The sequence below is a fragment of the Protomyctophum bolini genome, assembly GCF_963924005.1.
Source record: "Protomyctophum bolini genome assembly, chromosome: 14".
Classification (NCBI taxonomy): Eukaryota; Metazoa; Chordata; class Actinopteri; order Myctophiformes; family Myctophidae; genus Protomyctophum; species Protomyctophum bolini.
In genome coordinates, this window is record NC_137875.1 from 42989358 (window position 1) to 43014465 (window position 25108).

Here is a 25108-nt window from a genome sequence, read left to right on the forward strand (position 1 = left end):
GGACCATCTTGGGGCTTCACTTTCGGGTCGAGTGGTCTTCCCCTTTTGCCGAGAAGTCTTCACTTTCTGGGGCGATTGGTCTTGGCGACTCGCCTCGGAAAGTGAAGACTTCTCGGCAAAAGGGGAAGATCACTCGCCAAAGGTGAAGTCCACTCGCCGAGGCGAGAAGTCCGGTATTCAGTGCAGCGGGCTAGACTTTTTGCAGAAACATCCCGAATGCGCGGCGCGGAGCCTCCCACCCACTCTCTCTCTCCCACCCAGCGGTGCAGAACAGTGCTTCCACAGACAGGCAGGCAGAGTCAGACAGAGCCCTAACTAACGGAGTTGTTTTTCTGCTTCGGGGGGGTCAAGACCATGACACACCGATTTTGTTTGGGGCTTTTCAATATATAATATTTTCTTTTTGACTGTTGCTATTGTTTACTGCATGCATGCTCTGGTTTGGTGCACTTCCAAACCAAGGCTCAGGCGTATATACAGGGCTGGCATATTTACTGTTTATGTCGTGTTCGTGTGACTGTATAGAAATATGACTTTACATTATAATAGGCTACTATAGCGTGACGTTAGCGACAAGGCCATAAAAGCATCGCTTTGTCTGGACCGTTACATTTATAATTGGTTGCCGTGTGACTGAGCAAGGACCGCATTTTGGCCAAAACTGGAAGGAGTTATTACAGCAACGGTGTTCCATATCTAGACAGCTGTGTCCGCATCACCGCCATGGTGGTGTTCAATGGGCTGCTGAAAATCAAGATTTGCGAGGCGCTGGACCTGAAACCGACGGCTTGGTCCCTTCGACATGCCGTCGGTCCGAAGACGCAGACGTTTCTGCTGGACACGTACATAGCCCTGAACGTGGACGACTCCAGGGTGGGCCAGACGTCCACCAAGCAGAAGACCAACAGTCCGGCGTGGAACGACGAGTTCACCACCGAGGTCTACGACGGGAGGAAAATCGAACTGTCTGTGTTCCATGACGCGCCCATCGTATACGACGACTTCGTGGCCAACTGCATCATCCAGTTTGAAGATATCCTGCACAATGGCAGCAAACACTTCGAAGACTGGGTAAGCAGTATAGCAGGCCTAGTAATAATAATGTACATGGCACTTAGTTGTCACTCACTGTATCAGGACTGTCACTCACTATACCCGACCGTCCACCACAATTCTATTCAATTTCTGTTTCCAAATAGGCTATTACACACACACACACACACACACACACACACACACACACACACACCCTATATATATATATATATATATATATATATATATATATTAGGGATGTCAGTAACGGATAGTTTCCCAGCCGGTTAGCCGATAGGATTAACCGGGTCATTAACGGATAGTGGTTGATTTTTTTTTTTTTTTTTAATAGGCTACCCCAAATGTAATATGCATGTATAGGCTACATAATTAAAGTTGGTAGACGAATGGTATACATTTATTTATGCTCCTTTTTAAAAGACAAACTAAAAAGCAACATTTAACAATATAAATAAATTGTTGTAGGCTTAATCATCCATAAACAACGCATCGCATCTGCGTGTCTACAGTAGCCTACAGAGGTCCGCCGGTTCTAGTCCAAAACATAAATAAATCCAGTCCAGATCTGAGCAACCTATACCTATAAAGCCACTGGACGCATGGGCTAAGCCTTTTTTTATTATTAAGGAAGATCAGCATGCATGTCACCGTGTTCTGTTTGTTGACTTTTCGCTGACAAGAAAACCCTCAAACATCGATAGCACATGGCTAACTTGATAGCCGTAACTAAGCCGTGCCAGTGTGGGGACTCGAGGAGACGGATAGGAGGAGGAGGTTGAGGAGGAAGCGACAGCGGCTGTAAACGTTCTCCCTCCAGGCCAAATGGCCAATAATGGATTTAATAATGTAGGTCTCTGCATTGATACGGTCGACATGTGTTAATCTCGTCTCGCTGTCAGCCTGTCACTCGCTTACATTTTGACTACCACAACGCTACCGTTGTAGGCTTGTCGCCAACTAGCCATTGAAATACAACAGAGAACGGGGACATTGAGGGGGCAGAAAACAGAGCCAGAGCGCTGTTCATGCAGCCTGGAGTGTGACAAGCTGGGCGGCGCAAATAAGAGCAATTTTAGGCATGTGTGCAACATGACAACTGTTTTAAAGTATTGTACAGTGACAACTACAGTCTCTGTAATGTTTATGTTGTACTATTACTAAAAACGATCTAAAATAAGATCAGAACACGCATTTATTATTATGCAAATTAACCGTTAAAGCTGATAATAATATCCGGATGTTTCTTAACGGTCGGCTAACCGGTTAGTTGGTTAACCCCTGACATCCCTAATATATATATATATAAACGTTTGGATAGGGCTAATGAGAGGATGTTTTGTCGGAGAAAGGGGACATGCCATGGTAAACTGCAAATAAGGGGAAATGTCTGTATGCAACAGTGCAAGAATGTGCTTGCCCACACTTGCACAATCACAGTATACAGAAAGCACTGCAACTGATGATGTGTGCCATCATGGCCTTACTAAGGCTTCCAGCACCACTTCATATGGTAAATGAAAGCTGCACGTTTCAATTGATGCACAATTTGACACGCAGCATTTGGAAACATAAATTCAAGTGATAATGTGGCATGTTTCAGCTGCATATTATATAGCGAGTCTGTCCTGTAGCGTGCCACGCAGCGGTTTGAAGTACATGCCCCTGTCACTACATCATGACAGGGGGTCCCAGGACATGACAGTATAGCCTATAGTACAGGGGTTCTCAACGTTTTGGCCTGGGGACCCCCCGGAAATTCTTTGGCCATGTCTCGCGACCCCCGCCCCGTCCCCCTGCCCACCACCAATACAAACTGACTGTAAAAAATAACCATATAATAATAGAGAAAATATATCATAAACTAGAAACAAAATTTCAAGAAATTTTACTGGGTGCCTGAAGCTCGCCAAGTCTGTGCAGCATTTGAGCCACGGACCACCATTTGATGACATTTAGCCTCTCAGAAGGGTCAATTTGGTTACATGTGAGCCAGGTCTCCCCATTGACTTTCAATGGGGTATTTTGTCTAAGTTTATTGCGCATTATGTCGCCACCAACATTATAATGCTAACATGCTAATACTAACATGCTAACATGCTAGCATGCTAACATTTTAATGCTAACGCTAACCTGCTATCATGCTAACATGCTAATGCTAACATGCTAATGCTAACATGCTACATGCTAACATGCTAATGCTAACATGCTCATGCTATAATGCTAACATGCTAATGCTATCATGCTAACATGCTAACATGCTAATGCTAACATGCTAATGCTAAGATGTCTGAGCTGTAAGGGTCCATTTGGTTTCGTTCAGGGGGGCGGCCCGGTTCCGGCGAGCCGCCCAACGTCGAAAACGGTTGAGAAATGACAAAGTTACGTGTTTCCCCGATATTCTCCATTGACTTTCAATGTGTGTATGTGTGCATGTGCGTGCATGTGCGTTCGTGTGTGCGTGTGTGTGTGTGAGAGGTGGTCAACTTGGTCTAAGTGCATGGAGCAAGTGTCAAGACTGTAGCATGTTGCAAACAAAAGTTATAGCTGTGTAAAGGCCAGCCAATAGGAAGACAGAGGGGCGGGGCTTAAGCAATTAAACATTTACAGCGTGCTCCTATTGGTGGTCCAAGTCCATGGAGCAAGTTTCAAGACTGTAGCATGTTGCAAACAAAAGTTATAGCTGTGCAAAGGCCAGCCAATAGGAATACAGAGGGGCGGGGCTTAAGCAATTAAACATTTACAGCGTGCTCCTATTGGTGGTCCAAGTCCATGGAGCAAGTTTCAAGACTGTAGCATGTTGCAAACAAAAGTTATAGCTGTGTAAAGGCCAGCCAATAGGAATACAGAGGGGCGGGGCTTAAGCAATTAAGCCATTACAGCTTGTTCCTCTTGATGGTCTACGTCCATGTACCAAAGTTTGAGGCTGTAGCATGTTGTAAACAATAGTTAGAGCTGTGTAAAGGCCAGCCAATAGGAAGACAGAGGGGCGGGGCTTAAGCAATTAAACATTTCCAGCATGCTCCTATTGGTGGTCCAAGTCCATGGAGCAAGTTTCAAGACTGTAGCATGTTGCAAACAAAAGTTATAGCTGTGTAAAGGCCAGCCAATAGGAATACAGAGGGGCGGGGCTTAAGCAATTAAGCCATTACAGCTTGTTCCTCTTGATGGTCTACGTCCATGTACCAAAGTTTGAGGCTGTAGCATGTTGTAAACAATAGTTAGAGCTGTGTAAAGGCCAGCCAATAGGAAGACAGAGGGGCGGGGCTTAAGCAATTAAACATTTACAGCGTGCTCCTATTGGTGGTCCAAGTCCATGGAGCAAGTTTCAAGACTGTAGCATGTTGCAAACAAAAGTTATAGCTGTGTAAAGGCCAGCCAATAGGAATACAGAGGGGCGGGGCTTAAGCAATTAAGCCATTACAGCTTGTTCCTCTTGATGGTCTACGTCCATGTACCAAAGTTTGAGGCTGTAGCATGTTGTAAACAATAGTTAGAGCTGTGTAAAGGCCAGCCAATAGGAAGACAGATGGGCGGGGCTTAAGCAATTAAACATTTACAGCGTGCTCCTATTGGTGGTCCAAGTCCATGGAGCAGGTTTCAAGACTGTAGCATGCTGCAAGCAAAAGTTAGAGCTGTGTAAAGGCCAGCCAATAGGAAGAGAGGGTTTGTGTGTGTGTGTGTGTGTGTGTGTGTGTGTGTGTGTGTGTGTGTGCGCGCGCGCGCGTGCGTGTGTGTGTGTGTGTCCATTTGGTTTCGCTCAGGGGGCGCCCCGGTTCCGGCGAGCCACCCCGCGTCTGAAACGGTTGAGAAATGACAGAGTTACGTGTTTCCCCAATTTTCTCTATTGACTTTCAATGTGTGTGTGTGTGCGTGCACATGTGTGCATGTGCGTGCATTTGCGTTCGTGTCAACTTGACCTTGAATCATTAACAAAGTATCAATTTCACCTGAGCTTGGGGCAGGGCTAGTCTATGCGAATGCAAACACTTGAAAGTCAGCACAGTGACTCAATGAGAGAATTTGTTCAGATATACGGTCCGAACAAATTGCTCTAGCGCAAAAAGTAAAAGTCGAATGCGATTTTTGTTTTCGCCATGAGTGACCCGAGACATTGAGGTACGCCGTGTGCGATCGTGGTATTGGTACGATAAAAAACGTGGTTATAAGAGCGAGTTAAGAAATTGTGTTTGTGATGAAAAAATAGCTGACTCATTCAGGCAGTTAACATGGCGTCTTATGACACATTATGATGGTACACCTGTCGCTTTCAGGGCTGTAGTTCACGTACCGTATGAATCTGGGCTGTGGTTGTGACATTGGGGGAAAGAGGACGAGTGTGGCTACAGAATTACCGAAACCCATGTGTGTAAAGTTAATATTTTGGCCGTGAGGACGATTTGTTCGGAGAATTTCGCTACAGTTTTGACACTGGCTGCTCACTCTGACCCGGTCTCTCTCTGGGCGTGCGACACTCTAAGTCGAGATTTTTGCTCAGACCACACACACTTTGAACTGCGATAGCGGGCAAACCGTGCAACGTATTCGAATTCCGTCTCAACCAGGACAAAGTCGATGGCCTCCTGTGCTGTTTGACGTTTAAATCGTGTGTCTACGTAACAGTGTGCAAGAGCAATGTGGCTCCAAAGTAACGTGTCGTTTTCTGTTTTTACCCGCGTTTCCCCATTGACTTTGCATGGGGCATTTTTCGCGTCGTTTATTGCGAATTACGTCGGCACGGTAACTCGAATCGGAAAGAAAAGCACAAGCACACCATTCCCGGCCGAGCCGCACGTTTCGATGTATATATTGTGGGGCTTTGGTAAACCGTGTGGCCGGCCATAGCGGTCAAAGTTTTGTGTCTTGATGATTAAGTATTGGTTTCGGATTTCAACCTGTGTTTCTGCCATTGCATGGCAGGCACCCAGAATGAATACTTAAACAAGATATAATCATTAAGGAAAGTTTATGCATGCACCACGTACTGTATGTAAACTCCCCCCCAAATAATTTGGCGACCCCCCCGAGGGGTCGCGACCCATGGGTTGAGAACCCCTGGCCTAGTAGGCTATGTCGCAGGGACTTACCCACAATCCAACCCTTGATGCTGAGTACCAAGTATAGGATTAGGGAGGCACTGGATCGTCTTTGGTATAGGCTTTTCTAAACCAAGCCCTTATTCAAAAGTTACTGTCATTGTATTTTCTGTGAATTACCTCACAGTTTAACCCAGTGATCCTCTGTCGGGGACTTAAAATCATTGTTTTAATTGATGGCCTTCATGCCCTGGCACTCGGCCTTGTGCCCTCAAAAAGTTGACCACACTAAAGGCCAAGTGGCCTTGCCCCTAAAAGGATGAAATTCCAGGCCTGGTTGTAGCTACCAATAACTGGGACGATATATAAGTAAAGTAGTAAAGTTCATTTTGTAGGATTACATATTTGAAGCAAGTTTTAAATCAATCAAATGACTCGAAAATCAAAACACTGTATGTCGGATATGATTTGGGAAATGGTCATACAGTGGGATAAAAACAAGACAAGACGGTCCTTTAGAAATGGCATTATAAGCTCTTTGGGGAAAGTTTAGATTTACTCCCAGACAGCAAAACCTCTGGTATGGACAATATCCACCATGCAGGGCCCTCTGTTCTCAGAGGACATGCACTGGTTTATGTTTCTTTCTATATACTGTAGGTATAGGCCTACAGTACATGTGCATATATAGGACTTTGCTGATACCACTTTCTTAGCCCCACTATAGCGAGAGAGCAGTCTCTAAGCATGCAGGGCAATGTCGGTCGGTTCAATCACTTTGATCAGGATGGGTGTAATTGATCTCCTACTAATAGGGATTGTCTCTTTTCATTTGACCCGTACCTTTTTAGCCCTTTAGCTGTGCCTACTGATTCCGTTACTGCGATAAACATCAGCATTTAGCCTAGCTACATACTTAGAGCATGGAACTTTAACTAGCCTATTTCAAGACCGCACTGTGGGATATTCCTGGGCTTGTTATGGTAGCAAAGTCTGGACTTTGATTGTTTTGCAAGTCTGTGTATATGCGCATTCTATTCTTGACCATTGATTATTGGGATGAAACTAAAAGATAAAAAAGAAAAGGAAACTCAGGTGATTCTGTCAGGCAGTCAATGTTTCGTCTTCAGTGAGCCATTTGAACATTTGCAAATTAGAGATCAGATTATATACTGTATATTTTGTTTTTTCAGGCTATAGGTTGCTTCATGATTTTGGATGTGGTAATATTATGATGTGTTGTCTTTTCCTGGTTTTTAAAGGCTGCAATGGAATGTTCTGCCTGTTCTTTTATTTGCCTTTCCCTCTTTGTTATTATATAGGCATGACATGATTATATTTATTTCAATATTTTGTGAAAGCATCAATTATCCCCACAATGTCGTTTCAATATCAATATTGAGGTATTTGGTCAAAAAGATTATATTTGATTGGATGTGTCCATGGTGCTAGGCCGAATCAGCAATTGCAAGACATTATGCATGTCATATTGCACAGTGACCTGTACAGTACACAACCCCAGGTTTTTACCAAAACATCTGCACACAGAGCGCAATGTAAATCATTCTGCTGTAGACAACGTCCTGCTCATGTCCCCTCCAAAGTAGACAATAATCTCCAGCTTGGGCTGGGTATCGAAATACACTACCTTTTATTTAGTGATGCACCGAACATTCGGCCGTTTTATGGACCCATAATTTATAAAACATAATAGTGATTATTATTTAAGTTAAGTTTTGCCATAACCATTTATTTTGCCATAAATCAGGTAGCTTTAAGGTACGGCCATGACAGCAATGGTAGGAAAAAAGATATATAATATTAATCGTATTCGGTATTCTGTTTTCGGCCAACTGTTTCCTATATTCGGTATTCGGCTCCGGCCAAGAAGTACCGAAAAGTTCAGTGTCGTTCGGTACCACATTCTGATACATACAGCTACAGCCTAATTTATACTCCATATATTTATGCTCGATGCCAGTCATGGCACTAATGCACAGCTCAGTGGCCTTGTGGTCAGAGTCTCCCTGAAGAAGACCTCCTATAGGTCGAAACGTTGGATTCTTGTCAATATATACAGCATCGTGGCTACGAGTGTGCGGTCTTTTTCTTATATTGTTTTTACTTGTGGTCAGAGTGGCCTTGTGGTCAGAGCGGAAATAACCCGTCGCTCCCGAACATGTGTTGGTCCGACGTGCGTTGCTCCGTGCTTGCGGTTAGGATAGGGTTTGAGGTAGGTTGTCGGCCTAATGACAGTCAGGCCAATAGTATGTCGACTCTGAAAAATGGGACCCAGTGCCTCCATGCTTGGCACTCAGCATCAGTCCCTGCGACATACTAGCGTCACGTCCAGGGGGTGTACTTGTACATCATGTCCAGGAGTTGTATTTGTACATCGAGCTGCCTCACGCTACAGAAACAGGAGATAGGCTCCTGCAACTATGGGCCCTCATGGCTCAGCAAGGGTTACTTACTTACCTGTGCACAATGCAGTATGCAAGACTTTACAATAATACATTATTATCGAAAACACAACAAACACAAGGAATGTATGGCAATCACAACACATACTAGATGGATTATACATATAGTATAATCGTATGCAAAAATACGATTTCAGTAGTACAATTCTGTTACCATATACCCGGGAGGGACTGCAGGCAGGGGAATTGCCAGGTAGCTGTCTAATAACAGCTTGGCAACAGCTGATTGAGCAGGATCATTTTTGGCTAAATGTAGTATTACCCTGCTCAGCCAGAATAGAATTGACATGATATCTGTATTCATGTTTAATACAGAGCGAGGGGCAATCATAAACAACTGCATACCTAGATTCGTAGCTAACTAACTATCCATAGCTAAAGATTGGACAGGGGTTTGGGCGCATGCCCAATCACCACATTACTAGAGATCTTGTTTTAATGGAAGCTAGAAGTCTTAATACAGCCCGTCTACAAAACAACAGCATTGTGTTTGTGTCCCAATGAACTGTGCTGAAAACAACAACAAAACAGCCAAACTTAAAAAAAGTTTTTTTTTTTTTTTTTCCTTTTACAAATGTACCTGTGCATGCAATGCATTATGGCCTGGGTTTCTGCATAGTGCATTTACTACCAGCTAAGCTAAGCCTGCCAATTGTATTTATTTTACACCTGTTTTAATACTAATGTATTGTTCTGGTATTGAGTGAGAAGAGATTTTGTAACTTTTGTACTGGTTCAAATTTGTGCAAGCTATCAATGAGACATGTTCTTACTCTTGGATTTAACCTTTGTGTGTTTAAATCATTCAGTTGATAAAACCTTTACAATTATACAAGCTTTTTACTAAATGTACTCTGCTTTCATGCCAGAAGACTGGAGTCTTCTGGCATGAAAGCAGAGTACATTTAGTAAAAAAAAAATACTTTAGTAAAATTAGTAAAATTCTATTTAATTGTTTTTAATTAAAAAAAAACTGCTTTAGAATCGAAAAAAATCTTTTTTGAATCGAGAATCGGAAAAATCGAAAAGATCGTTTTTGAATCGAATCGTCACCCCAAGAATCGGAATCGAATCGAATCGTGGGACACCTAAAGATTCGCAGCCCAATGACCGTTTTAAATTCCATCTTTCTTAGGACATTTTGATTGGAGATGACAAGCAGACCACGGGCATTTTGCATGGTCCAGTCACAGTGAATTTTGGGCATGGATTTTCATAGCAGCCATCGATGTAATCTGACTAGATAAAACCTAGACTCAGTTTGCATAGACTAGAGAGGTATAGGAGGACACATGTCAGACAGTGCAACGTTTAAAAGTCAGTGAATTTGAAACTCCAAACTGTGGTTGACACTCAAACTGTGCCTAGGTTATTAATGTAACCCGTTACCCCAAGGTAATAAACTACAGTAAGTACGAGTTTGGTTCTCGGAATGACAGCTTAATACAATTGTGATTCAGAGCCTCATGACTTAACCTATAACCAATACTGTATCACCTGCACTCTGTGTTGTTTCTGGACGTGTCCTCTTTGCGTTGATGTCTGTCTGTTCTCTTTCTGCTCCTGTCTTCCACTCTCCTTTAACCCATTTAGGCCTGGCATCGAAATTTAAAAAAAAGTTCCTTTAAATCATGACAGTTTTCTGAAATACCAATGTTTCTATATCAGTGGTGCTCAGTATTTCATGTCAAGAACCCCAAAAATTATCTGTATTTGGCCGCCGACCCCCATCTGAAAATATGTTGTTCCAGATATGAGTTAAAAACGTTTGCTCTGAAAAGAATATATATTCAAAGATTTGCACCACATTTTTACGATTTTTCAAAAATAGCAGACCTACAAGCTTGTAGCACGGCACCCGGTGCCGCGCTATGGAGCTTGTAGATCTGCTATTTTTCAATAGCTAAAGTATAATACTTAAAAAAACAAAAGGGGTTCCCGCCCAAAATGGGTTAACTTTGACTCTCTGGGGACATGCAGATGTTGTTTCTTATAGACACAGTGTGCATACAGTCATCATTTGTTCAGAAACATCTGCTAGTCCAGAGGTAGTAAGTGAAATTAATCAAAAGAATATTTTCTGTTAAACAATAAGCTTTTAAAAGAAAGTTCTCCCTTGCTGTAACAAGTAGGCCTACCTAAGGAAAGCAAAAGCTAAAAAATGACTCTGTGTGTGTGTGTGTGTGTGTGTGTGTGTGTGTGTGTGTGTGTGTGTGTGTGTGTGCGTGCGTGCGTGCGTGCGTGCGTGCGTGTGTGCGTGCGTGCGTGCGTGCGTGCGTGCGTGCGTGCGCAGGTTGACTGTGTTCTTTCGTTGACAGTTTGACTGGCTGGGCCGGTATACTGTTCCAGTGTTGTAAGTGATGACTTGACAGGCCCTGTATGGGCATGCAGAATATTGTCAGCTTTCTCTGTAATATTCACACACAGCATATAGCAACTAATGGTGTGGTGTTGAGATAGCAGCCACAATTTCACCATCTTACTGCTGTTAAGAGTTTCAGAACCGACGTGCATACGGTCACACATCATTTATAATCTGTCTCTGGTCCCACGTGGAAGAGGCCGGGCCTCCTGAAGGTGGTCTGTACAGGGGGCAGGTGTTAATTATGTGTTCGGCAGACTGCTCAGGCTCCCCACACTCTGCATGCTGTCACTGTCTGTCAAGCCCCACTTTGAAGAAGTGAGCAGGCGGTTCAGTGTAGGGTCCACTGCCTGTCAAGCCCCACTTTGAAGAAGTGAGCAGGCGGTTCAGTGTAGGGTCCACTGTCTGTCAAGCCCCACTTTGAAGAAGCCGGCTCCAGTGAGCAGGCGGTTCAGTGTAGGGTCCACTGTCTGTCAAGCCCCACTTTGAAGAAGCCGGCTCCAGTGAGCAGGCGGTTCAGTGTAGGGTCCACTGTCTGTCAAGCCCCACTTTGAAGAAGTGAGCATGTCCTCTCCTTCAACGCCGTCACCCGCGTCACACATGTAGCGATGCATACGGGAGGGCCCCGCACACTCCCACTCCTGCTTCCTAGATGCCGCCGTGGATGAGTCCTCCGGGACGGAACGTATAGCATCTCTTGTGCCACCTTGTTGTGAACTAAAGGGTATATGTTGGGACTGGATGGAGTCTGCTTGCTTGGCTCTATTTCCACTGTAGTGTTGTGTTGTGCAGGATATCCCAGTCATGTATCTTGGCTTTCCCTCGCTATGGTTTGACGTTACAGCAGCTTCTCATCGGAGGCCGGGCCGACTTGCATCAGTGTAGCAGCTGGTCACAGTCACAGAGTCTTGTTTCATTTCTATCCAGAAGCCCTTGAATGATGGAACGTGATTAAGGATTACTTTGATTATGGTGTGCTCACAAACACAAATCACACATACCATTTTTGAAAAAAAATAAAAAAGGATCTGAATTATTTTGCGGACCCCCTGGCTACGTATATACATGTTATATACTGTGTGTATGAAACGTCCCTTTGGGATAAATAGTCCTCAAAACTATTTAGAGTATACAAAATAAAAAAGTCTCACATTTAAAATGTGTGTAAAAGCAGGAGCCCTATTTTAGGAGAGAGGAGTTGCACCACTCAGTTCTGAATGTAACCCCATAGGGAAGGATAAGAGGTTTGTTCTTTGTATTGTCTGTCTGTCTGTCTGTCTGTCTGTCTGTCTGTCTGTCTGTCTGTCTGTCTGTCTGTCTGTCTGGCTGTCTGTCTGTCTGTCTGCCTGCCTGCCTGCCTGCCTGCCTGCCTGCCTGCCTGTGTATGCCTATGTGCTCAAGTTTCTGTGTGTGTGTGTGTGTGTGTGTGTGTGTGTGTGTGTGTCTGCGTGCGTGTGTGCGTGCGAGAGATTTTTGGTTCAGTCTTTGAGGTACTGACACTGTTCCTCTCTCTCCATCTCCTCCGAGGCAGTTTTTATTGACATCTTCAGATTTAAGGAAGCAAGGAAAAAGAAATGGAAACTAACGAAGAAATCTAATGACAGTGAGTTGTACAGTATGCATGCAGTACAGTCTGTCTGTACCGCACGCTTAATCTGACACGCCATAGGACCGACATGCGGAAACAACGATCGGATTGACCCATTCTGAACGGGAACCCATTTTGGTGTTGGCATCATGTCATGCTTTAGCTATTGAAAAATAGCAGATCTACGAGCTTGTAGGTCTGCTATTTTTGAAAAATCGAAGAACGACTGACATTTTTAGAATCTGATCTCAGGTCAGAATGGGTTCATCAGACCAGTGTGTGCGTCCAGTGGAAACCTCGTATGAATCTGATCTCGGGTCAGAATGGGTGAAGGTTGGCGAACGCGCGCTGCTCCGTGCTTGCGGTCATGGTTAGGTTAGGGTTTGAGGTATAGGTTGTCGTTCTGATGACAGTCGGACCAATAGTATGTCGGAAACTAAAGCCATTATTATTTGACAGAATATGTACACAGGGTCAGGCTGAATATCACACTGAATTCCAGAGAGCTTCCTTTTTGATGTAAACAGTTGTTGTGGATGGGGATGGATGGGGTAAGCAGTGGTGTTGAATGAATCCATTTAGACCTGACCCACGGCCGGCGTCACGGGGGTGCCTGGGGGTGCAAAGCACCCTCAGTTGAAAAATGTGCACCCTCAGTTTATGTTCTATGAAAAGTTATGAAAATACCAAAAATAACAAAAATATATTCAGAATATTATAATTGTCATAGAGATCACAATAACCGTATTGAAACACAGTAAGGAAAGACCCAGAACTAGCGAAGGCATATACCCACATTCCCAAAAATGCCACATACACGTCACACGAAATTCAGAACGAAATCATAGGTCTAATGAGTGACATTGTGATCAGCGAAATAGTTGAAGAAATAGGGGATAGCTGGTACACATTGAAGGTGGATGGGACAAAGGATCCTACTGGGTGCGAGAATGTGTCAATTGTTCTCCGTTTTCTGAATGCAGCTAACGAGGTGCGTGAAAGGCTGTTAATAATGGCCACTACAAAGCACTGTGATGCCTTAAGTCTCACAAACCTCGTCCTTTCTGAGCTGAATACAGCAGGCGTGGGCACAGACAAGATACTCAGTCAATGCTATGATGGTGCGAGCGTAATGTCTGGGAAAAGAGGGGGGGTGCAGAAGATATTGCAGGATAAAATTCAAAGAGTTGTCCCATATGTGCATTGTTTTAATCATCAACTACACCTGGTGGTGATCCACTCCATGTCGGCTGAAAATGCACTAAAAGCCTTTTTCGAAGTGTGTGATATGCTTTACCGTTTCCTGAAAAAGCCGACGGTGGCCGTGGTGTACAAGGGAGAACGACTGAAAAGGCTACTCGACCAAAGATAGACCGGTCACCTGGCTACCGTGTCAGTTATAGTTAACAGCTATGACTCTATTGTACAGTTCTTTGCCCAGGATGACAGCAGCAGTGGCATTGTGCCCACGGAACTTAAAATAGAGGCAGCCGGGCTCCTTGATGCTATCACTGAAAAGCATTTCATGTTTACTGCAGTGATGGTGCACAAAATCCTGGCACTACTTGATCCCCCTAACAGACAGCTACAGGCTAAAACAACAGACCTATATACAGGAGTGACGCTTGTAAAATGTGCCTTGACTTGTGTGGAGAGACTTCGAACTGATGGGGAGTTCCAGGCCATTTGGACACGGGCTACAGCAGCACAGCGTTCCAACGGCGCACAGAGCGCACCAGACGCACAGCCACAGCAAGCAACTGCACCTCCACTCCCAAAGCGAGTACGTCAAGTCCCTGCACACCTGCGCGGGTATGTTGTGGAGAGCACAGTAGGCCAGGAGCAGCAGGAGAGAAGCAGTGAGGCAGAATGCAAGAGGCTTTTTTTCAGCACACTAGACAATGTTACTGGAGAGATGAAAGCTCGATTTAGTGAACGGAACAGCCAGCTTGTTGAGGCGATGTGCGCCCTTGACCCAGCCAGTGAACACTTTTTGGATGTACAGAAGGTGAAACCACTGTTAGAGCTCACCAACACAGCTGTGGTGGAGTCAGAATTTGTTGTAGCTCGAGAGTTTTTACTGTCTCAAATGGCCGAGGCAGACGCGGCCTCCACTACTAAAGAGAAATGGACCCCCGCTGTGATCCTACAGCGCTATTCTGCGTCTCTTAAAGCCATGCCATGCGTGCTTATCGCACTGAAACACAGTATTACATTTGGAGCATCCTCAGCTACGTGTGAAAACACCTTCTCAACTTTGACCAATGTCTTCAGTCCGCACAGACGAAGCATGCTTCACAAAAGAAAGGCGAACTTGATTCAATTAGCGTTTGAAGCGGACCTTACAAATACATTTCGGGACGTCCCATGGAAGGAGCGCTTATTCAGGAGGTTCAACACAGAGACAAGGAGGCTGCAACTCTACTGACTGCAAGGGTAAGTCAGAATTTTAGCTGGCTTCGTTTTGCTGCTTATTATTTGTCATGTCTGTCTGAGAGGGGCTATCTAAATAGCTATGCATATAGGCTTAATTTTTTCTATTCTCTCTTTTGTTTGTATCATTGCAGCAGAATGCTGAACTTGGTGAAGTGCTGGCTCGCCTGGCTGACTGGCTTTGTCAACGAGCCAGAAGCTCTCGAGCGAGAGAGAGATGAGAGAGAGAGAGAGAGAGAGAGAGAGAGAGAGAGAGAGAGAGACTGAGAGAGGGAGGGGAGAGCGAGAGAGAGAGACAGAGACAGTACACAAACACTGACTCTGACAGCCGCTGAGCTGCGTAACACACCAGAGACAATATTATAGGCATATAGGATCTCCTCTTTTTTGTTTTTCATGGCCACATTAAAATATAAGATTTCATAGCCTACTGTTTCATTCTTGTTAAATGTTGTGTCTTGGCTGGGCAGCATGGGCTGCAGTTCAAAACGTCAACTCCGTTTTTGATTTAGACCTATATTGATAATGAATTATTGAATAGCCTGTTAGGCTAAACGTTTGCACTTTTTTTGTTTGATTCATGATTGAATACATTTTTGATTGACTTCATTAAATAAATGCTGCAGTTTCAGAAATTCGTTTTTGTATTGATTAATTGGTAATTGGTTTGCAGATTGTAGACCACCACTTAATTAAGTTAAATAAATAGGCCTATTTAACAGCAGTGCTAGTAAATGTTATTTTATTTCAGGATTCAGCTATTGCATTGTTAAATCAATCCGCTGGGCACAGACAAGCCATTCTTATTCTGTCAGATGACTTCTCCAAACCCCCACACAGTCCACTGCGCCATCTAGAGGCAGAGTAACGTACAGGTCGCACCCTAGCCGTTTAATTTAACAGCGCAATAGCTGTATGAAATGGGGGAAAAACATTCACTTATTGTGCCCCCTGAGAATTATTGACGGCACCCTGAGTCATTCCATTCTGTAGCCGGGCCTGCATCTACCCATTGTTATATTAACCTTTTAAACCCCACAGGGTTTTCTAAGTCTCACCTGCACAACCCAATAATATGTTGTGTTATTTAAGTTGCCTCTAAGGCCTGGGTTAATTAAATAACATTATTGTTTGTGTGTGTTTGTGTGTGTGTGTGTGTGTGTGTGTGTGTGTGTGTGTGTGTGTGTGTGTGTGTGTGTGTGTGTGTGTGTGTGTGTGTGTGTGTGTGAGAGTGTGCGTGTGCGCGTGCGCGTCTGTGCCTGCATGACATCACTCAACTAAGGGACTGTCATTTGGGACACAACTGGTGAGTTGAAGATATGCCTTGGGCTTTACTCTTGTTTTCCCTCACACTTCAGTGGTAATGGAGTGGCCACCTGAGAAGTGTGGAGGACTGACCACTGCTCTGATTAACAACTTCAGAGCTGAACAGTTTTTACGGTGCCCAAATTTTCCAGGTGCCTCTGACCGACAACCTGCCACTGAACGGCAACCTGTGGCATCAAAATGTACTTAGTGTACCAAAAGTAGCCTACTGATTATATACGTAGAATATGGCCCATTTCAAATGTCTAAAAAATCTTTTGAAAATAGCTGATCTACAAGCTCACAATGCGTCGCAATCGGCTATTTTCAAATGGCCGAAATGTACTGTATATAAGGCTGATGTGGTTAATGTATGTTTGGTAATAATAATCGAAATCTACAAAGTAACTAAAAGTTTCCAAATAAAGGTAGAGGAGTAAAAGTCTCAAAACATTGAGATTGGAGATGTAGTGGAGTAGAAGTAAAAGCATTGGAAATGACAAATACTCAAGTGAAATACAAATACCTCAAACAAAGTAGATGCAGTGAATCTACTTTGTTTATACTTTCCGCCACTGGTACCTACGTATGTATGTATGTTAAGCTCTGCCTCTGTGTGTGCCTAAAGGCCCAGATCGGTGTTGTGAAAGATTACGTAATGTCGTCATCTGGCACAGGGGACGGCACTGCACTGTGTATAAAACCTAACAACTGGACAATGGATGGAGAGACGGTGAGGGGGGGGTTGTTTGTTAGACAGAGGAGGACAGTCATGAGGGCTTCTCCAGACATACAACTGTTTTCATACTTGATGATGTTCTCTTCCTTCTCCCCTTTGTCTTCTTCCTCTTCTTGTGAGTTGCAGGCATCATTTCACGGAGGAATGTACAAGGCTGGAGATGTGCTTCTGGGTGGCTTGTTTCCTTTACACCTGGCCTCTGTGTTCCCTGAGCTGACCTTCACACAGTCCAAGGAGCAGAAGCCCTCCTGCAGTCGGTGAGTATCACCAATAGCCAGCAAGACAACACCAACCTTGTTTTGATGTATAGAAACATGATTAGTTGATGTTTATATTTCTATAAAGATACAGGCTGTCGAGTGGAAACCTTCTCAGAACATGTGTTTGGAATGTATCTAGGGTAGTTATTATTTAGTCACAAGCACTTTCACTTAAATATTTTCTTCAAAAATAGCACAAACTTCTTTTAGTAAGTAAGTAATTTATTAAATAAAAAACAGAACGTTTAAATATGGAGATACAAGGTTTCTGCCCGACAGCAATGATATTCAAGGCTACTACAGTGTAAATGTGTGTGTGTGTGTTAGTTTTATAATGGAGGCGTTCAGATTGCCACAGATCATGGCTTTTGCCATCACTGAGATCAACAGAGACCCCAGCCTGCTCCCCAATGTGACTCTGGGATACAGAATCTATGACACCTGTTTAACGGTTGGAGTTGCAGTCCCTGCAGCGTTGTCACTGATCAGTGGGAGAGAGGAGAAGTTTACACTGGATCAGAGCTGTGTTGGGTCTCCTCCAGTACTTGGAATTGTGGGTCCTAGTACCTCAAAAAGTTCTATTACCCTCTCTAGAATATTGGGTGTATACAGAGTGCCCATGGTAAGTTTCCTATGCCCTTTCACCATAGATTATTTTATTTAATTGTGCTTACTTGGCTGTTTGGAAATCTATAATCCAGAGCGATTTACATCGAGTACATTTACATTGACTTACATTAAGCAAGAACAAAAAGCATTGCAATACATCACATACATAAAAAGTAGTTATCATGAATCATACGTAAGCTAAGAACGTAACAGTGGAATATCAATATACTGGAACTGCAATGTATGTCCTATAGTGCTATGTCTACATAAAAATGATATAAGTCTACATACAATGCTATCTATAGTCTACATAAAGAAATGTCGTGGCTAGAGCAAGTATAAGTGCCGTGATAGAGTCTGAAGAGGTGGGTTTTCAGACCACGGAGTAAGATTGGGATTGAGGCTGCAGTTCTGATTGTGATGTGAAGTGTATTACATAGTTTTGGAGCCAGAAGAGTTTCGGACGTGTGGAGCGTTGTCCCAGCGTTTTTAGTGAGGGTACTTCCAGCTTCCCTGCGTTGGCTGATCTGAGTGCTCGGGAGGGTTTGTAGGGTGCGATCAGACTTGCAAGATATGGGGGAGCCATGCCTTTGGTTGCTTTGAATGCCAGCATCAGAGTTTTTTACTCTGTGCGGGCAGCGACCGGGAGCCAATGGAGGGAGCGGAGAAGGGGGGAGACGTGTGAGAATTTTGGCTGGTTGAAGACAAAAATAAGGCTTCATTCACAAAATGTGAAGAGGGCATATGTGACAAAATTTGACTGAGGGACTGCCATTGGATTTTTTTGAATTTTCGTTTTTTCATGTCATATGAAAGCAGGGAATCATAGCTTCAAATTGACATATTGGTTGTTGAGTTTGACCCACCAGTTTTGGAGATATGGCTTATAGAGTAATGTCTTGCAGAGAAACAGCGAGTTGAGAAAACAGGCTTGAAAGGTTCACTTCTGTGGTCTCTAACATTACACTATAGCTACATGTCAATTTCAGCTCTGAAAATGTTTTCTCCTCTGGTGAAAAGCTGTAATTTGCGCGATGGCCATCTCTCAGTCAAACTGCCCTGAGGCTACCAGACGCACGTTGGAATACCTATGATTTAGTACATTACAGAATAGATATTTAGTAATTGTTTTTATTCTGTTTTCCCAGATAAGTTACTTAGCTAGTTGTTCCTGTCTGAGCGACCGGACTCAGTTCCCGTCCTTCTTCAGAACAATGCCAAGTTTTGTCTTCCAGGTGAACTTCTATAACAATAGATCTGTTGGTATTTAATAGTTCATGTTTCACAAACTGGAATACTCGAACCCATGGGGTGGGCAACTTTGACGTAGGAGAGGGCCACTATATTTCCAAACTCACTCCAGAGGGCCACTATATTTCCACACTCACTCCAGAGGGCCACTATATTTCCACACTCACTCCAGAGGGCCACTATATTTCCACACTCACTCCAGAGGGCCACTATATTTCCACACTCACTCCAGAGGGCCACTATATTTCCACACTCACTCCAGAGGGCCACTATATTTCCACACTCACTCCAGAGGGCCACTATATTTCCACACTCACCCCAGAGGGCCACTATATTTCCACACTCACTCCAGAGGGCCACTATATTTCCACACTCACCCCAGAGGGCCACATCGCGTATACTGTTGGGTAGAAATATCTTATCTCCATTCTAGCTCAACAAGCGTTGCACTGCGACACATTCTGAGTTTGGGATCTTCTATTTTAGCTAATTTTTAACAGACTCCTGAATTATTATTCGCTATTTTTGCTCAGATTAATTGGAATCCTGAAAAGTAGGCCTAACATTTTATGCATGTATGCATTTATTTATACTTATGTTAACTTCCATTAAAAACTTACATTTGCATGCATTGGACATAAAAATAAATTGTAATTATGCTACTAGCTAGGCCTCCTTGTGATCCCCAAGAAGATCAGGCTCAAAACCTGGGCCGCCCCTACCCTCTGGAATGCCCTCCCCAAACACATCCGGGATGCCCCCTCCCTCCCCACCTTCAAAACCGCACTGAAAACCCACCTGTTCAGAGTAGCATTCCCGAGCTGATGTGTTTTTAACCTGTTACGTACTTGGTTTTACTCTTATTTTACTCGTTTTCTAATAAAGTTGTCTTTTCTCATGCCCCCCCCCCCCCCTGGCCACCACACATGTAAAGCGTCTTTGGGTATTAGAAAAGTGCTAAGGTATTATTATTATTATTATTATTATTATTACTAATATTGACCATTATAGATATAATTAAAGCGTGTCATGTTTGCATGTTTGTAATTGTAACAGCTGAAATATAACGATAATATAACAGTATTCCAATATTAACCTGCAGGCCACATAAGTGAACACGGGGGGCCGCATGTGGCCCCTGGGCCGCCGTTTGCCTGCACTGTACTGTACTTGTATTGTACATTTCCGTCCATTGTTCGTCCACTCAGGTGCGAGCTATGCTCCAGACTATGAGGTGGTTCGAGTGGACCTGGGTAGGACTGTTGTTCAGTGATGATGACGCTGGCCATGACGCCGCCCGCTTATTCCAGTCTGGCCTGGACCAGTCTGGTCTGAACCGGTCTGGGCTGGGTTGTGTGGCTTATTCAGAGGCTCTGCCCTTCCACAATGACCTGGATAAACTCCAGAGGATTGTCTCTGTGATGAAGACGTCCACAGCTCGTGTGGTCATTGCATTTACGTATGCGAGCTACATGTTTAATGTCTTCGATGAGGTTTGTGTTACCGTACGATACATCTGTGGAGGATGTGAATTTATAGATTCGTAATTAGAATAATCTAAAATGAGAATGTTTAATTTCTTTCGAAACGATGGACAGGTGGTTAAGCAGGATGTGACAGGTCTGCTATGGATCTTACCTGCCACGTCAGGTTGGTGGGGAAACGGTTATCTCCAGGCTCCTCACTACCTTCCGTACCTCAGAGGCACCCTGGGGTTTGCCTTCCGTCGTGGAGAGATACCAGGTTTCAAGGAGTTCTTGTTAAAAATACGTCCTGACAATGACCATGAGGATAACATGGTAAGTATTTGTTTAATTGTAATGTATATTTATGTAATTGTATCTCTTTAAATGTCTCAATGAATTGAATACACAGGGCCACAATGGACATTTTGTGTTATCCTTTTTGCACCATTGTATAATTGTACCACTATAGTATCTATCTGCAAACTGTGAATGAAGTGAATAATCAATACATTAATCAATTAATTGTATTTACCGGTATACTTATGAATTAATTGTGTTCTTTCAGGTGAGGCAGTTTTGGGAACGCACATTCCGGTGTAAATTTGCACCCCTTCCACCAGAGTGGGTGGACACTGGTGGAAGGGTGTGTACTGGACAAGAGGACCTGGGAACAGCAGAAACCACCCTGTTGGATGTTTCTGACCTCAGGGCCGAGTACAATGTGTACAAGGCTGTGTATGCTCTGGCCCACGCCCTCCATGACATGCTGCAGTGTGTCCCAGGAAGAGGGCCTTTCCCTGGGCACAGCTGTGCCACTTTGCAGACTATACAGCCATGGCAGGTGGGATATTAATTCAGTTAACCTGTAGGATTGTTTTTATGTATTGTTTATTTGCACATTTAAAAACACCACATTTGAAACAACATATTATTTGGTTGTGCAGGTGAGACTAAAAGGTTAACTCCTATAGCGCCATTGCCGAAGATCATTGTCAATTGAAGCCTAATTTTGATACTGACGCTTAACGCCATTGCCGAAGATTAATGGCAATTGCACTTTTATAGTGCATTCAATCGATCGAGCCATAATGCTACTTACGTTAGCCGGTTAGCTAGCAATGTTGTTAGCACAGCACTGGATCGTTCATCTTAGATCGTCGTCGCCATAATAATCCATTCTATCCGTTTCTTTCAATCGCCTGTATCTCCTATTCCTTGTCCCAGATGGCATTTTGGTCAAAACAGCGTTTCCTTGACGGCACAGAGCCGGCGATGTGGAGCTCTCCAGTGCACCGGCATAGATCGATCATGTAAACAAAGCCTGTCTCGGCTCGGTCGAGCGTCCTAGGATAAGCTACTTCCGGTAGACTTGAAACTGTGGCTTTTCAAAATAAGAGCTCAAATTTAAAAAAAAATGCTGGCGGATTAAGAGCTAATAATATAACAATGGGTAGATGCACAGTATAGATGAAAAAATACATATTAGTAGATTTTTTTTTTATGTTTAGGTGTCACGGTGTGAATCAAGAGGGTCAATAGGACCCAAACGCAGGACAAAGGCAGAGAGGCAGAGCAGTCGAAATTGCAGGCGGTTTATTCACCAAAATCCAACACGAGGAGAACACAAGGAGTAACAAGAACACTGGGAGTCAAAGTACTAGGAGTTCACTAGGAGCATAACACTAGTGACGTACAATGATCTGACAAAGAACTGAAGAAACAGGGGAGTATAAATACACAGGGAAAACAAGGCACAGGTGAACATTAAGTTCTAATAATCAACACTGGGATAGGCTGGGGAACTAACAGGACAAGGTGGAAACACTAGGCTAGTCATGGTGAGACAACACAGGCAACAAAAGCAACAGAGGAAACCAAGAGACAAAACGTACTACAAAAATAAGAGTACACAAGTGCAAAGAAAACTCCAACTGGAACTAAGACACAAGGAAAACAATATAACAAAATCATAGGAAAATAGTACGGTAAAGCACTAACTAAATACAGAAAGTGTCACGCCTCCCCCTCAAGGATGGCTTCCAGACATCCCCAGAACAAAGTCCAGAACAGGGTGGGCGGTGGGGGTCTGTAAGGAGGGACACAGAGTCAATGGACCAGAGCAATGGGGGAACCGGCCGGATCTCACATGGGGAGCCAGAAGACTGGACAGGGGCAGTGCAGGTGCCTTCAGGTGGGCGGCCTGGAGGCTGGGTGAGGGAAGAACAGGCGACTTCAGGGGGCCGGCCTGGATGATTGACCTCAGGAGGGTGGCCTGGACGACGGACTGAAGCAGAGCTGGTGACCTCAGGGGGACGAGACGAGGACCTAGGAAGCGACGCTGGAGGTGCAGGCCTTGAGAGGAGACGTCACTCAAGTATAGGGGGCAGGTGGTAATCACATGTTCTTCTGAAGGTGGTCTGTATAGGGGGCAGGTGGTAATTACATGTTCTTCTGAAGGTGGTCTGTATAGGGGGCAGGTGGTAATTACATGTTCTGCTGAATGTGGTATTTTAAATAAAATACACGTTCACGGCTGTGTCTTCTTGTCTAGAAATACGGTCATGCCTCTCTTCATTATGCAATAGTCACACACGATGCAGAAGTCTTCCTCACTCCTAATTCTCAACAAATGTGGGTGACATTATGAATATGGTTTTGTTCAAAGGCAATGCATAATGTAAGGGGTAGAGCACATGTTTTAGTAATGAGGCTGGTGGCGGAAGATAGCAACTCAGCAACAGGACAATGCACAATGCTTAAATCCCCAAATAGTGTGTAGCGTGACTTGGGCACATAATACGATCCTTAAGTATGTTTTTAAAGTCTCTTGCTCTTCATGATTCTGCTCACCATTTCTAGCTTCTCTATTACCTGGAAAAGGTCAACTTCACCACATCTGGTGGTGATCCTGTATACTTTGATGAGAATGGTGATGCTTTACCAATCTTCGACGTATTGAACTGGGCGTGGCTCCCTGATGGAAGCACAAAGATTCACAACGTAGGTGTGGTAAAGATGACAGCCTCCGGAGATGAAGTATTCACCCTCGATGAAGACAGAATCTTCTGGAACTTTCAATCCGCAAAAGTAATTTCAGCTTTCTAAACATTTTAATTGAGCAAATGATGTGAATGAAATGTATACTTAAACTGATCATTTTTACTTTCCTCTGCAGCCTCCTAGGTCAGTGTGCAGTGAGAGCTGTTCTCCTGGAACCCGTGTGGCCAGAAGGAAAGGAGAACCGGTCTGCTGCTACGACTGCATTGCTTGTTCTGAGGGAGAGTTCAGCAATGAGACAGGTAGCTAGAGTATTATGTACAGCAGATTATATGAAGATACGTGAATCTGTCCCTTTAATCTTGTCCTATTTGTCAGACTCTACAGAGTGCACCAGTTGTCCAGAGGACTTCTGGTCCAGTCCCCAGAGTGACCACTGTGTCCCAAAGAGCATTGAGTTCCTGTCCCACCATGAGGTCCTGGGGATCTCCTTAACAACCATGTCACTGCTAGGAACATTTGTCTGTGCCATTGTCCTGGGGATCTTTGTTTATCATAAAGAGACGCCCATGGTCCGCGCCAACAACTCAGAACTCAGCTTCCAACTATTGCTTTCACTCAAACTATGTTTCTTGTGCTCACTCCTGTTCATTGGCCGTCCCAGACTCTGGACTTGTCAGATGAGGCATGCAGCATTTGGGATCAGCTTTGTGCTGTGTGTCTCCTGCATCCTGGTAAAGACTATGGTGGTGCTGGCTGTGTTCAAGTCCTCCAAGCATGGTGGTGGAGGCATCATGAAGTGGTTTGGCGCCATGCAGCAGAGAGGAACAGTTCTGATTCTTACTTCAATCCAGGCAATAATCTGCACAGTCTGGCTTGTGTCTGCCTCACCGACTCCTCATAAAAACACACAATACTATTCTGAAAAGATAGTCTATGAGTGCAATGTTGGATCAACAGTTGGTTTTGCGGTGTTACTAGGTTATATTGGTTTACTGGCACTCCTCAGCTTCGTCCTGGCATTCATGGTAAGGAATCTTCCAGACAACTTCAACGAAGCCAAGTTAATCACGTTCAGCATGTTGATCTTCTGTGCCGTGTGGATAGCCTTCATACCAGCATATATCAGCTCTCCAGGCAAATATGCAGATGTAGTGGAGGTGTTTGCTATTCTAGCATCTAGTTTGGGCATTTTGCTGGCGCTGTTTGGACCAAAGTGTTATATAATCCTTTTGAAACCTGAGAAAAACACTAAGAAGTCCATCATGGGTCGAAGTGCCACCAAGACGTAGAATCAAAAATTATTTGTGTGTATTTTACATGCATATGGATATATCGGATTGCCGATTGTAGAAGTTGATTGTAGATTAAGTAGTAGATTCACATTTACATTTTACTTTAAAATAACTAACATATACATATATTTTGTAATGTGAAACAAATTGCCTGTCAAATGATATTTGCTATAACAGCTCCATCTCAATGATATAGAATATTGTGTAAAAGTTCATTTTCTTCCATAATAT

The 25108-nt window shown here is 43.9% G+C and overlaps 2 protein-coding genes across 3 annotated transcripts in view; both read left to right on the top strand.

Annotated features, from left to right (window-relative positions):
- Positions 1-651: 651 nt before the first annotated feature.
- LOC308328132 (protein kinase C epsilon type-like) overlaps positions 652-25108 on the top strand; it is a 37373-nt gene continuing 12916 nt past the window's right edge. Inside the window, exons 1-4 of one of the 2 annotated variants that reach the window (XR_013965261.1) lie at positions 652-1071; positions 17126-17256; positions 20718-20918; positions 21151-21330. Coding sequence is in view for 1 of the 2 variants with exons in the window: in XM_080781851.1 (XP_080637977.1) it covers positions 724-1071; positions 17126-17256 (479 nt within the window). In the remaining variant the exon portion in view is untranslated. Of the gene's footprint in view, positions 1072-17125; positions 17257-20717; positions 20919-21150; positions 21331-25108 lie in introns of those variants that run through there. The other variant, XM_080781851.1, reaches the window with a different exon arrangement.
- On the top strand, positions 22695-24874 carry LOC308328298 (extracellular calcium-sensing receptor-like; the record flags this gene model as incomplete). The annotated part of the gene is made up of 4 exons (XM_080782067.1): positions 22695-22796; positions 23445-23594; positions 23761-23884; positions 23961-24874. 4 exons carry the CDS (start codon positions 22695-22697, stop codon positions 24872-24874), a joined length of 1290 nt encoding a protein of 429 aa, XP_080638193.1.